At 41.0% G+C, this 14,655-nt stretch overlaps 2 protein-coding genes across 2 annotated transcripts; one reads left to right on the forward strand and one right to left on the reverse strand.

Annotated features, from left to right (window-relative positions):
- Positions 1–158: 158 nt before the first annotated feature.
- arsk (arylsulfatase family, member K) lies at positions 159–3,883 on the reverse strand. The gene is made up of 8 exons (XM_041041551.1): positions 3,507–3,883; positions 3,187–3,316; positions 2,883–3,042; positions 2,263–2,545; positions 1,988–2,159; positions 1,089–1,313; positions 690–905; positions 159–576 (listed from the first exon to the last, which is right to left on the reverse strand). Exons 1-8 carry the CDS (start codon positions 3,612–3,614, stop codon positions 302–304), a joined length of 1,569 nt encoding a protein of 522 aa, XP_040897485.1. The 5' UTR covers positions 3,615–3,883; the 3' UTR covers positions 159–301.
- Positions 3,884–5,358: 1,475 nt separating this feature from the next.
- Positions 5,359–13,522, forward strand: arrdc3a (arrestin domain containing 3a). The gene is made up of 8 exons (XM_041041552.1): positions 5,359–5,873; positions 7,889–7,970; positions 8,079–8,226; positions 8,691–8,793; positions 9,007–9,263; positions 9,867–10,023; positions 10,119–10,261; positions 10,389–13,522. The coding sequence occupies exons 1-8, from the start codon at positions 5,594–5,596 to the stop codon at positions 10,455–10,457; spliced, it is 1,239 nt and encodes a 412-aa protein (XP_040897486.1). The 5' UTR covers positions 5,359–5,593; the 3' UTR covers positions 10,458–13,522.
- The last annotated feature ends 1,133 nt before the right edge of the window (positions 13,523–14,655 follow it).

A 14,655-nucleotide genomic window follows, 5' to 3' on the forward strand; every position in this document is an offset into this window, starting at 1 on the left:
GTGAATGAAACCTAATTTTCAAAATAAAATTACTTGCAGTTTGGTCCACTTAAAGAGTGTGCAAATGCAAGGCAAGCTGAGAATAAAAAGGTACTTATCTTGAGACCACCAAAAAGTTAAAAAAAAAAAAAAAAAAAAAAAAGACACAAAAGTGAACAAAATATTTTGTATTTATTTCCAAGAAAGAATTAAGGATGAAATGAATAATGGAAGGAATTTAATGTACTATAATCAAAGTGCAAGTCCAGCTCATAAAATAGTACACACCTTAGTCATAGTCATCATTATAACAGTAAAAATATCATGAAGAGCCATAAAGCCACCTGTCAATAGCTCTCTCATTGGCTAACACATCTTTTTGCCAATCTACATGCCACCTGAGATTTGCTATGATCTGGCTGTAGTTCCTTCCCAGACTATCTTGCCAGGCACCAAATGCTTTTTTATTATAGAGATGAACAGTTGTAGAGACTTTTGGATAGTCCACAATGCTGCGCAATAGCTTGTCCAGATGCACCTGCACATCTGGGAATTTGAGAACCACATTGTTAAGTTCTTCCTTGTCCCGTCTAAGGTCTGCAAATAAGAAACAATGAACAGAAGGAGTGATAAGAGTTTTATGGTAAATTTTTGGCAAAGAAAGCATATGAAGAGTGACTGAAGTTTCGTTTCTGAAGCTAGGAACTCACCAAAAAGCTGAGGAGGGACACTCAGTCCATCTGCATAGGTGATGTACTTCCACCTACCACTTCTCAGCATGTATGTAGAGGCATTGACATTACAACCATGATATTCACTCAGTGCCCAGTCTGGATGTTGCGTCTTGGAAGAGGCACTGGACTTGGACAGCAGCGGAAGGAGGGAGTGGCCACTGAGATTACCTACTGCTGAAATACGAGCAATGTCTGCAAAAATACACAAATGTGTTACTTCAAATTAAAATATTACAACTGAAATCCACTAGTGCATTTATTCTGTTGCTTTTCACGCCTTTGACAACAATAACACTTTTACTTTGGCCTGACATTTTAATGATATATGATATTTAACAGACATTTTAATCCTGTGTTTTCTGTCTACTTCCTTACCCAGCACAGTGGGGTAGAGATCAACCAAAGACACAAGCTGGTTGACCTGTAGGCCAGACATCAGCCCAGGCCCCATGATCAGCAGGGGAACATGGGAACTGCCCTCAAACATTGACATCTTATAGAACTGCCGGTGCTCCATGGCTAGCTCTCCATGGTCAGCCGTAAATATCACAACAGTGTTGTTAAGCAGCCCGGTTTCTCTCAGAGCTGAAATCACCTGACCTGGCAAGACAGAGGGTGTGAGAGACACAGAGTAAGCATTGAGCTTCTGCTGGATTTTTACTTAATTCAGTCAAAATACATTATTCAAACAGTAGCAACAGGATAAAATGGTGGTAAACAGGATCTCGCTACTGACTAAGCTTTAGAGATGTACTCTAGAGAGAAAATATTGTACAGACATAGACTTTCATATGTCTTTGATATATATTAAGTAACTTTGAGTCAGAAAGTAATGAAGAAAAAGCTACTATAATATTATAATGAATATTGGCAGTGCAGAGAGTTGAAGAGAAGAGACAAGAGTGCCAGCTAGGCTACAGCTTGTTTCTTAACTTGTCAGAGTGTACACTGTACATCGTCACAGAAAGTCTCTCATTTAAGACTAATTAACTTTAGCACTTGTATATTTGTCCATGTTCAGAACCTGTAAGGATAGGGACTTGTGTATTTTTTCCTACAATATGTGCTTGGATCTGTGAACATGAATTTAAAAAACTGCTCCTTACGTGTTTGGTCTGTTTTGTTAATTATCTTGCCAACAGAGGTTAGTTTGAACTGACGCCATCTTTGTGAAGCCAAAATACCAGGATTAAGCTCAAAGTTGGCTTTCTAATACACAAATAATTTTAGGTGAGAATAAGTGAGACTCTGGTAAATTAGTGCTGTCAACTAACCCAGCATGGCATCTGCTTCAGCACACATGGCATAATAGAAGGCCCGAATGCTTTTGATTTCATCCTCAGTGAAATCACCACTGCAGTTTTTGGTGAAGGTGGAGTAGTAGTCAACAGGGTGCATGGCAGCCATGGGCAGCCATTTGGGAACAGAGATGAGCTCAGAGGACACCTATGTGTGTAAATTCAGGAATTAGGATTTCACAGTGATTTCTAATTACTAATTCCACAACAATAGAGAGAGCATTCAATAATCAGGGATAGAAAAAGCATACCTTTGTGAGCCAGTATGGTGAGGTAAGAAAGGTGGATCCTCCTGCAGTGGGCCCAAGGGATTCGGTTTTGTAGGGGTGAGGTAAATTGAGGCCAAGATAAAGAGCAAAGGGCTGGTGTGAGGATGCAGCTGTTTGGTGGATCCACTGTGTGGCCTTGTCTGTGTTTTTCCAGTCTTGTCTCATGATCCTTACTGTTGACATGTTCCCAACAAGTTGCGTAACTGGCCGGCCCTCTTGGCGCAGGAGGAACTCAACATCTCGTGTCCAGGCCTCAACCCGGTTACTGCAGTAGTTGCACAAAGGCACAAAAATACCAACAAGATGCAGGCAGCAAAGTAAGAACGGGAAGTGGAAAGAAACGCAAGCATCCAAAAGATGATTCACAGTGTTCTGGAAAATAGCTGCCCACATAAACAGTCTCTTATTGCTTGTTACTCATCCAGTGGGTTGCTGACATTTGTGTATCTGGGTGTGTGTGTGTGTGTTATGTTGATCTTAGTTTGGTGAGCAAAAATAAGAAAAAGCAAGTGAAGGCGTTTTCTTCCCTTAACGCACATTTATCAGGGATACAGGCTCTACTTCACAGACACTTGTCCACATCCCTGACAGCGTCTGCCTACCTGACGGAGTGGCTCCCTGAAGTATAGTCCAGCTTTCCCATCATCTTGGTGAGATATCCATTCGCCTCCAGAAAATCCATCCATGTGGTTGCATTTGCATCTAGGCACTTGTAGTTGTTCCATGACTGAGTGAGGTGAACAAACTGACCACTCCACATCGCTGAGAACATTAAATTGCATTTAACATTTGAAATGCACATTTTAATTTTTATTTAATTTTAACTTTGTTATTTACTGTGATATCTGTTTAACTACATTTTAAAGGGAATTGCCCAGTGCGATTTGAAGAGTAACTGTCACTCACCTGCTCGTGAAGGGCAGCAGATAGGAGAATTGGTGTAGGCACTGAGGAAGACAGAACCGAGCTCCCTGAGGTAGTTTATATATGGCAGGTGTACAACTCTGCTGCCAGGATCAAAGGTCAAACGCCCATCCTCAAGAAACACAAAAACTGACATTTAAACAACCAAGCCAATAAGTCAGATAGTCAAGAAAAGACTAAATGTAAAAATTTAAAGCATCTTTATATGGTGATTAATCTTGAGCCCTGTTCTCTCATACTGCTGTAGTCTACTAAACACACATTACTGTTATTATGGCAGCTGTAACTTAATTCATACTTACAAATGCATCACTCATCACCATGACAATGTTAGGCCTGGTTCCATTTTGGCAAAAACTTTGACCATAATTTTGAAACAGGAAAATCACAGTCAGTAGTAATGCATTCATGACAGCGTTTCACCTCAAACAATTCAGGTGATTTTTGCTGTTGCAAAAGAAGAGATTTGTCTGAAGTGGGTGTCAGAGCAGACATTAGAAAATCTAGTTCCTCTTTGCCTGTTAGGGCTGTTTGCTTTCGAGTCGGAGGAACTTGTTATGAACATCCCGGTTACGTTTTCAAAATAAGAGTTATCTTGTTCAATTTATTAACGAAGCAGCCCAGCAATAATAATATTTTTTTCATATCTTTTTTAAGAGGAAAAGAGACTTAATTCAAAAACAAATATTTAAGACCCATCACCTCTAGCACCAATCGTTGCCGGTTAATAACCAGAGATGGATACATAAAATAAGGTTCATTTAACATGTAATGACAAAGTGAAAACTCTAGAGGGAAGCATTTCTCTAAAGAAAAAAAAAAAAAAAAGCATCTACTCTGCACAATTTTGCTGAGTCGACACCCACGTGACCACAACTGCATACAATTAGTGCACTGTATGATAGTAGTATCACAAAAATGTTTGTCTGCATGATTTTGAGAAACTGAATATTTAGTCAGCGAGTGAATCTTAAAATCAAATAGATTGTTATGATTGGGAGCATCATAAAAAATATTTCAAAATGCTTTGGATTTAAACTGTTTTAATGATTGGATTTTAATCACATGCCATCCAAGTTTGATCACGCCATCCAGCGGTGTTGATTTTTTGCTGGGGATCTCGTACTCGTGGACCTACAGGCACATCCACCTGTTTCCTGTAAATATCCTACTAAAGGCCAATACTATTACTAAATGGTACTGTACCTTGTAATTAATCACACTGAATTAAAACTGAAAGGGATGTTATTGGCAGTCATCAAATGTTCGTAGAAAGCAATGAGCGAGTTGCATTGCTGTTCAACAGGTGATACTTTGCAGCTCATATCAGAATCCTCGATGGCCACCAGGTGGCGAGTTCAGCCTCAGAGTCTGTTTTTCTGTAAAACTGAGTTCAACACAATGAGAAATCCCAACCCCCCCGTGTATGTGTAGGATGTATCACTTTAAGCTTAATCCAAAAAAACAATATATCTGATAGATTAAAACATAGGAAGCTTTTCTGGAAGTCTGTTCAACGTCTACCCCTTTAAATCATAAGCCTATTACCCAGCAATTCTACACGGCCTGTGCTGCAGCCATCGTGCAAGATGCTGTTCTGTTGTTTTCTGTTGCTTGCACTGGGATGTAGAGATTGTAGTGAGCCTGGATATATGGGAGGCCATATGTGCGGACCTTACCACGGATAAATGTGCAGGCATATATCTAGAAATAAGGTTGGAAGTTGTATTTTAAAAATCCTGTGGTGGTGGACTATTTATAAATGGCTACAAGATGGATATATCACAAAGAGCAGGAATTTGTATTTTCATTTGTTTCCAGTGCAATCAACAAACATACTCCTCACATCAATCGCTGAATTAAAAGTGTGGAAGTAAATTGCGATCATACTTGCTGGGCGGATGCATTCATGCGTTTTGAATCCAACAAGTTACCTTAAGAGTCTCACCTATAAAAACCACCGTGGTGAACATTTCTTTGTGCAGTCTTTCTGCTGTTTGACCAAACTTGTCATCTGGCTGTGTGCCACACTTCTCTGCCTTGTTCCAGAAGGCGGAAGGAGGGGGCAGTAAAGCCCTGCGCATGCGCTCATGGTTGTTTTTCACACAGCCTGTCGCTTAAAGTGAGCTGAGCTACGGGGGTTTCCTTGTCTTTGACTGGAGACCAACAAGCAGAGAGGCGGATGATAACAGCATCCATTGCTGTTATTCAGCCTTCACACATCTCAATGAACTGCTCGCAGAGAAGCCACTGATCGTGCCTACTGCTTTTTGCAGGGCAGAGATACTGATCAGTGTCTAAAAACTGCATCCCCTTTTTTTCTTATGAGATTATTTTTCATAGACTTTTTTTTAAACTTCAAGGTCTCTGTAGCCTATCTCTTTCCACCATGGTGCTAGGAAAGGTAAAGAGCTTCACAGTAAGCTACGACTGTCTCAATGACAGCAATGTTCCCGTTTTCTCCAGCGGGGACTGCGTCTCAGGGAGGGTGATCATCGAAGTCACGGGAGAAATCCGTGTGAAATCTCTCAAGATCCACGCAAAAGGATTTGCAAAAGTTCGTTGGACTGAATCTAGAAATGCTGGATCCAACACTGCCTACACGCAAAACTACACAGAAGAAGTGGAATATCTAAATCACAAAGACATTTTAATTGGCCACGAGAGAGGTAAGAGTGTGTGGTTTTTATTTTTCCAAGCAGAAGTTTTGTAGAAACTGACTGTGAGATGCTCTTTGTGCTGGTTTGGGGGGTGGAGGGGGTGGGCGGTCAGGTTCACTTTAGAGGATGCTGTTGTCTTGAATGCCAGAAACAGGGATGATAACACATAAAAGACACACTTAAGAGTCGGAGAAGTTTAACATTGCAGCATGTTTTGTGGTGGTGTTGGTATAAACGTGTTTTGTGACACTGGCTGGATTCAGCTCCATCGTCACTTGTTTGTGTCAAGGTGTCAGAATGAATGACAGCAGCTCGGGCATCCGTGTTTTTCATCGTATTTCAAACGAAAAAACGACAATTAAAATCATCCCCGAGACTCTGAGCGATGGGGTAATAACTTGCGGTGGAGTACCTGCAGTTTTGTCAGAAATTTTCAACGCACAACCGCATCATTTCGGGTGTTTCTTTGTAGCTTTTCTGAAGTTTCCACCCATTGTTCAAAGCGGTTCAATCCTGTTCAGAAAACTGGACCGGGAGGGGGCGGGAGCGAAGCGCAGGCCCCGCCCTCGCCCGCGCGTCATTGGCTGAGGTGCTCATGTGTGGCCAATGACATCACCGTCTTGCAGAGAGTGACAGAGAATTCTGCAACTTTTTAATTAGGAAAGCACCTGCAAAATCTTACGAGTCGACAGCGGTACCTGCATCTTGATTTAAAATAGAAGAAAAGTAGAGCTCTTTCAGCTTTTCTTCCATGGAAACTATCCTTCCTCTGCACACATATGTGCTCTGCTGTGAATGTAATACAAGGTTGCATAGGGTTTTACTGTCAGCAGCTTGACACAAGTCAAGTCAAAGTGTGCCCTTTAATGGTTTGGGTTTAGCTTAGCGTGTTTTCGTCCATCTCTAACATGAATGAACATCAATGAATGGACAAATAGTCTCTGCTCTGCAGTCGCCTATAAAAATGTGTGGGGAAATGATGGTTTAGGGTAGCTGACATTTTCCTCGACTCTCGGGCTTTTTGCCGTTTAAAGCAGATTATTATTACACACACAAAATAATAGCAGCAGTTTACCTTCATTACCAGTGGGGCTGATGTTTAAATCGAGGAAGTGCATTGCAAACAAACGTTACGTTAAAGTCGCTCACGAAAAGAGAGAATTTCAGACAGGCTCTTTTATGAAACATTTCCTGTCAGGGTTTTGAGCATACATAACGGTGGAGAGCCGCTGCAGATGCTGGTCAGAGCAGTGCTTGTAGTAGTGACTGCGGCGTCGCACAGTGAATGCGTAATGAGAGCGGAGCGGCTGTGGGAAGCTGCTCGCACCGGTTTAGGCCGGTCTCCTCCTGCTGGAGTCTGCCGTTTGACTGACAGCTCCGCACTTGTTTACCACACGGCTGCTGCTAGGGGGAGGGAGTGCTGAGCTGGCAGAAGCACACCCGGCCTGTTCGTACCCAGCTCTTCGGACTGCACGTTATAAATGAGAAATTATTATTATTATTATTTTTGAAAAAACATTTGACGTGCAGTTTCACATTGTGGAGGTGCCCTCCCCTTGTTTTTGTTTTTTAATTTTAGAAGAAAATAGAAAACAAATGGGCCCTTGTTAGTGAGACAGATTTCTCTGCAGATTAGGATTTTATTGTTTCCTCATTTACCCTATCCTGGTCTATACATTCCCTATCACATATTCCACTGTAGGCTTTCTGGGATGCAGTTCTTTGTTCTTACAAAAGCACAATCTTGCAGCCTCAGTTTCTGGCACTTTTTTTTCGCCCAAACAATCAACTTCTTCTTTGGTGTGCTCTAAATATGGGCCTGCTTTTCATCTCTCAATACATTATTTTTTTTACATACAGATATATAATAGTAAAATCCGTTTATTCTCTTTTGTCTCCCCCACCCTGTGTGTTTTTTTTTTTTTTGTTTTGTTTTTTATGTATGACTTTCAGATGCCTTCGTAGAGCATTTTACCCAGGTATGGTATACATGTGTTTGGAAAATTGTCCTCCTTGTTTTTCAGACGATGACAACTCAGAGGAAGGACTCACCACTATCCATTCAGGAAGACATGAGTATGCATTCAGCCTCGAGCTTCCACAGACGTAAGTGTCTCTAATATTAAACTTGAATCAGTGCTTAAACATCAATATCATTATTACTCAGCTGTACATAACTCTTTATTCTTTTTCCTCCTGTCTTCTTTCCTTTAGACCTCTGGCTACCTCTTTCGAAGGGAAGCATGGCAGTGTGCGCTATTGGGTAAAGGCAGAACTTCACAGGCCATGGCTCCTGCCCATGAAGACCAAGAAGGAATTTACAGTCTTTGAGCACATTGACATCAACACTCCATTATTGCTGGTAAGCTCTTTTGAAGCAGCGCTTCGTTTTGAAGCATAAGCCTCTCAGCTGGCGGAGGCATTGTACGAAGAGAATACGACTTTAGCATGACTCACTCTAGACGTCATTTTCCTAATTATGGGGAAAGTTTGGAAAGACTTTGTAATTTTAATCTCTTACATCCAGTTTCCATATGTGTTATGACTGGCCCTGTGTTTTCAGAAATATGTCTGCAGTTTCGACTGTAGACCCTGAATTGTGGAAAGATAAATATCGAAAGAGTCTTAAAGTGGAAACGTTGATCTACTTTTAACAGATTAATAAATGGCTATCGAGAACAGAGTAGAACATACATGATTATCATTATGACAACTTTTAAGCTTTCTTATTTCTATGATGATTGTGAGCAAAACAAAAGAAAATACTAGATTAGTATCATATAACTCATGCATCTGTTTTTTTTTTTTTTGTTTCTCCTCCTTCAGTCACCACAGGCCGGCACAAAGGACAAGACGCTTTGCTGTTGGTTCTGCACCTCAGGTCCTATTTCCCTAAGTGCCAAAATTGAAAGGAAGGGATACACCCCAGGTGAGAAGAAGAAGTCAATGATTAACAGTCCAGCTGATAACTTTGTCAGTCATCTGTTAACCAGATAATTTAATGAAAGTATTACACTCTGTAGATTATTCAATTGATGAGTAATTACACACTCGATTAAAAAAAAAAAAAAGCTGATTACTTCTGATTAAAAACAGAGAGGAACTTCTCTCAACCTCTCCTCCGCCCTCTATAACTCTGTAGGAGAGTCAATCCAGATCTTCGCCGAGATTGAGAACTGCTCGTCCCGCATGGTGGTGCCAAAGGCAGCCGTTTACCAGACCCAGACCTTCTATGCCAAAGGGAAGATGAAGGAGGTCAAACAGCTGGTGGCCAACCTGCGGGGAGAGTCTTTGTCCTCGGGCAAAACCGAGACCTGGAGCGGCAAGATGCTGAAGATCCCTCCTGTCTCACCCTCCATCCTGGACTGCAGCATCATCAGGGTGGAGTACTCGCTCATGGTGAGTACAGCCTTACTGTATTTGGCCTGCTTTTTTGTTTTGTTTTTTCCCCCTGAACATTTATTATAGCTGACTTTTCTTTTTTGTTTGCCACCTTGCCTTTGTCCATAGATCAGTGGCACGGAGACATAGGTGTTTCCGCCTTCATTAGTTTTTTCTGTTACTCAGAGCCATTATTAGTACAGAATCGATATTTCCTAGTAAGCTAGTACCTTTTCTGCTAAAGAAGCTGGCTGACTCAAACAGCACCGCCAAATCTGGGCCTTGGATTGCACCAGGTGTTATCTCCACATGCTGCTAAGAGCATTAGCCCGGAATATCTGTGGTAACACCTGCCTTGAGGGTGCTTATAACCTCTTTACCCTGTGAACAGACAGGCATCAGGCGAGTGCTTCGACCTTGCATAAGCAACCGACCTCAAGACATTGACCCACATTTTGTGGGCCTGACTAGTTTGGTTTAATCTTACAGGGGGTTTAAATAACCTGTTTGATTTCATCCTGAATGCTCAGCCCCAAAGCTATAACATAGCAGCACATTTATTTAACCTCAGAATGGCTTACACAATGTAACCGGCTCGGGTGTCCTCATGTCTGTGCTCAGGTATACGTGGACATACCTGGGGCAATTAACCTGTCCCTGACCCTGCCCCTTGTCATCGGAACCATCCCTCTCCACCCCTTCGGTTCCCGTACCTCCAGCGTCAGCAGCCAGTGCAGCATGAGCTGGCTGGGCATGGGTTTGCCAGAGAGACCCGAAGGTAGGTTAGATCTCATGGCCATGAATCAAATTTAAATTTCTATTTTAAATGTGATTCCCTAGAATGCTGACACATGCCTTGCTCTTCCTCTACAGCTCCTCCAAGCTATGCAGAAATTGTAACAGAAGAGCAGAGGCAGAGCAGTCTGGATGTCCCAGCAGCCCGCGAGGAGCTAGATGGACCCCTCTTCGCCTATATTCATGAGTTCCGCTTCCAGCCTCCTCCTCTGTACTCTGAGGTAAACACAGAGAATACCACAGAGCAAAGCTTTTTTTTTCCATTTACCTTTCTGTTACAAACTAAATTAAACCAGCTATTTGATTCCATAATTGAAGTATCTTCTTCTGTTCCCTTCTCCACTCCAGATCGATCCAAACCCAGATCACGCCAGACGCACAGAGGAGCGCAGGCTCGACGCCTGTCCATCACGCTGAGGGGTTTTCCTGAAATTCCCCTGACCGACTCGAGGAACTCACAGGAACTTGTTTGCAAGTCTCCGCTTTGTTTATTTTTCTCCCAACAACGACGTTTGCGTTACGCTGTTGAAATCAAGAGAAAAACAAAGTATCCAACCAACCAACAAAGTCTTGGACAAATACCCACAGTTGAGTTGGGTTGGACAAATCTGTTCCTGCCTCCCCTCAGTGAGAGAAACAGGAGGCACAAGTCTGGGGTATCACTTCCTTCCTGTGTCAGCCTGCTGAGGGTGGGATATGTACAGATGAACACATATTCAGTCTGTATGAAAAACAAACCCCACTAGTAGCGAGAGCCCTGGTGATAGTATTGACGATGAAAAGGAAGAATCACCAAGGCTCGGCCTGCCAAGCTTCTCTGTCACCCTTGATTCTTCTGCACTCATGGCACATATGGACATGGCTCTTCACACAAAGGGCAGGACTAATCATGTCCAGACTTCAGCAGAATCACCTACAGAAAAACAGGATGAAGAGAGAAAAATAACAACAACAACAATAATAACAATGTTCTAACCACCATAGTCTGTATGAATGAGAGTTTTCAGCAGCGGCAGTCATCAACAGAGCAAAGACTAGGTCCTCCTGCCTCATTTGGGATTTTGTTTTGCACATTTTATTCTTTACTTGAGTTGTGTGGCTCTGTTTAAATGATGAGAATTGAAAAAAAAATCACTAATAGTTTGGTTTCAGCCTTGTAATGCGCCAGACTAAAAAAAATATGAGACTGCAGGCTTAACTTTTAAGACTTTCTTCTGCATAACTTTGAGCAACGCTGAGAACAGGATTTGATTTTTGGAAAAAAAAGACTGAAAAGGTCAAGAACAATGCACTGAATTTGTTTTAAGCTGTTTAAGAATTTTCTTTCTCTCCTTATGACATTTCCTCAGTGACTTATAACAACTAGACTGGACTTTAACAACAGCTGCAGCACACTATCTCCATCTGGAAGCTCTTTTAAGATGTTGCCTCCTCAGCTTGGATCCAAGTGTGGCTTCCCTCCTTTTTTTTAGTTTAGTTCTGTTATTCTGTTGTTGTATTTAGCTCGAATCATAGAATTGCTTTTAGCCTTCTTTTTTTTGTGTTGCGGTTGCTCTGGATTTGGACTAGGAGGGTTGCAGACTTGCATTAGCCACTCAAATTGTAGCCGACGAGAAAAGTGTGCGTGAGTTTGCGTGTGTGACAGGAGGCGGTACGCTGTGGAGGGACTCGCCTCACCCTAATTGCCTGCAGCCCCTCTACTCCTAATCTCAGGGCAAGCCAGACTTGCATAACTGCCCAAAAAGCACTGTCTCAGGTGGTCTTCTCACTTGCCAAACGGTTGGAAAAAAGAGAAAAAAAAATGTTATAGGTTTTCTTTTAAATTGCACTGTTAAAAATAATGAAGAGTTCTTTTTTTTTTTAAACTACCAAAATGAGAGAACAGATCTGCAGAGAAGCAAGGCAGCTTTCTGAGATGAATCACATTCCCTTTTTGTCCTGCTGCACTTGCCCAGTTCATCCAACCAACAGTTAGATGTTACCAGACCAGTGAAGCCAGAATGCTGTAAAAAAAAGAGAGAGAGAGAGAAAACGAAAATAGAGGAATGACAGTGCTTCTGTATTAAGGAAGCAAACCCAGCACAAATAAATAGCTGGGGACGTTGCTAAACTTCTGTTCAGACTGGTCAGAACAAGTAGTAGTAGGTTGACATGAGTAATACATTGGTTTTCTAACTCATTCAACACAAAAGACCAGCTGCAACAGAGGTTTGACATAGTCAGGAAAAAAATGAAAAGCAGCACTTTTTTGATAAGAAAATAAGAAAAAAAAAGCATTCGATGGTGAAGGTCTGGAGAAAAACCATTTGGTACTAACCATGTTATACTAGAGGATTTTCCAGTAAAGCTTGTTGTGTAGGACGTAAATGCATTATTTAATCTTTTTAAGATTAATAACTTTTTTTTTTTTAAGTTTACATTTCAAACGTAGCTGACACAAGTTTGTATGTGTTGTGTGTGTGTGTGCGCACGCTCTCATTGAGATCCAGCTGGCAACTAAATATACGGCTTCTGACAGTAATCGACGAACTGCAGATTATTAAAGTGATCTTATCTTAGTGGCCTTGATACAGAAAAGACCTGATCATGATTCTTCTTCATCTTTCAGCGTCGACGTTAACTCTTGTTCTCCTTTTATTACGTTTGTAAACACCTGTATGTTTTAAAGCTTTCCGTGTTTATTCAAAAGGACAAAAAGGGAAGAGGAATTTAAAAAAAGTCCTTTTTAGAAGCAAGTGTTTAAAAAAAAATGACATCCTCGACAGGCCTCTCAAGTGTGTTTTTTTTTTTTTTTTTTTTTAATGAAGCTGATGAGGGTTGACTTTTTTTTTTCTCCATGTATTTCTGGGCATTGATATAGTTTGCTTTCTAGTTTAACAAGCAACCTTCCTGAGTTAGTCTCCCTGACCTCTCTGATCCCTCTCAGGCCAGGGGGGGGTGGCAGCTGTTGACCAGCACCCACCCTCCCCACCCCCCTCTGAGAAACATTTAGGTAACATGGGATGGCATACAAACTGCTCCTTCCACAGTAAAACTCATGTTCTATTCTGTTATATTTGTTTGCAGTTCTATGTTTGGATATTATCTTAGGGAAACTGAATCAAGCTACACGGTAATGAATAAGCTTACATATTTGTTTCAGGTTGGTCAATTCCATAGTCCATTTGCTTGGGCCTCAGAGTAGTCCAGTGTCAAAACTAAGCTAAACTCCTGATCTATTAAAGGCAGGAACTGAAATGTTCAGAGGTAAAAGATACCTAGGAGACGGGATCTGAAACATTTTAGAAACAAAGTGCAATATTACTCACTGAACTTTTTTTTCTTCATTCTCCATTTGTATGTTTGTTTTTATCTATTTTCTTTTTTTTTGTCTGTTAATCATGACGGTGTATAGATATTCCATGAATATACTATGTTCTGAATGATTTAACCTTTTGTCTAGTTCTTCCTTTTGATTTGAATAAACATTTTGTTCTAAATTACAGTGGACTGTGATCTGAGTCATTGTACAACACTGAACACAATTATACAAGTGCACCATATACACTATAAGCTTTCATATATAGATGCAAGAAACATACTTGATTTAGTGAGACAAAGTATATACTTATTCACCTTTGTTTTGCCATATACAGCTGGTCAATCTTTGACAGAATTACAACAAAACATCCCTTCAATCGAAAAACAAACAGAGCTCAAATGAAGCTGCAAATCATTAATCATTATCCACTGCTTTACCCTGATAGAAACCTATTTCATTTGGGTCATGCCAGCTTCAGATTAGAGGCACACAGGTTGCCTCACTGCTGGACACAGATTGTTCTCTAAAAGCTAGTACAACAGTGCCCCTAGAGGTACAACACATGGCCTTGCAGGCAGAAATTTGCATTAAAGTGAAGCCGAAAGGCTCAAAATTTAATCACAGACCAACTTATTAAACAAAGAACAAAACAAACAAACAAAAAACTTATATTTAAAGTTTGTTTTTAGGATGTTTGTTCAATTTTCTTTGCACAGTTGGAAAAGAAATATCTGCCATTGTTCTCTAAACTGAGCCAAATGTGTTGCAGAAGGCTCAGGATGTATTTTCATTCTGTAGTGCATGTCCACACTCGTCTGTACTGACCAAAGTTTTCAGGGGCTAACTGTGGGGATTCCTCAGGTCAGAACAGGAAAGGCAAAGCCAGAACAAAAAGGCTGCACTTTCCTCTGCAAGTACCACTTATGTGAATTATGTGACTGTTTCAGGTCTGAGTGATTAAGAGTTCCAAATAATTAACTCAGAATCTCCTCAAGTTATATTAAAGGATTATTTGGTTCTGTTGATGGAGTAAAATGTTAAACTTTTACTCCATCAATTTTGATACATGCTACCAATCAAATCATGGTTCTGAAATCCATGATTTGTTTCATGCTGAAGTAAATATTTAACCTGCATAGGCTGCAGCCTTCTATCTTTAAATAGAGCTTCTCTCTTTCTGGTAACAGTTTGTCTACACATGACCTATTTACAATGTTCAACAGTCCGTTTCGTGACCAGTCAATCAATATCACTCGTAGTGTATCAACTTACGTCAGCCCGGTTTTTATACTAATCGATTTTGTTGCAAACTAC

This window comes from Toxotes jaculatrix, chromosome 7 (genome assembly GCF_017976425.1).
Source record: "Toxotes jaculatrix isolate fToxJac2 chromosome 7, fToxJac2.pri, whole genome shotgun sequence".
Lineage (NCBI taxonomy): Eukaryota > Metazoa > Chordata > Actinopteri > Toxotidae > Toxotes > Toxotes jaculatrix.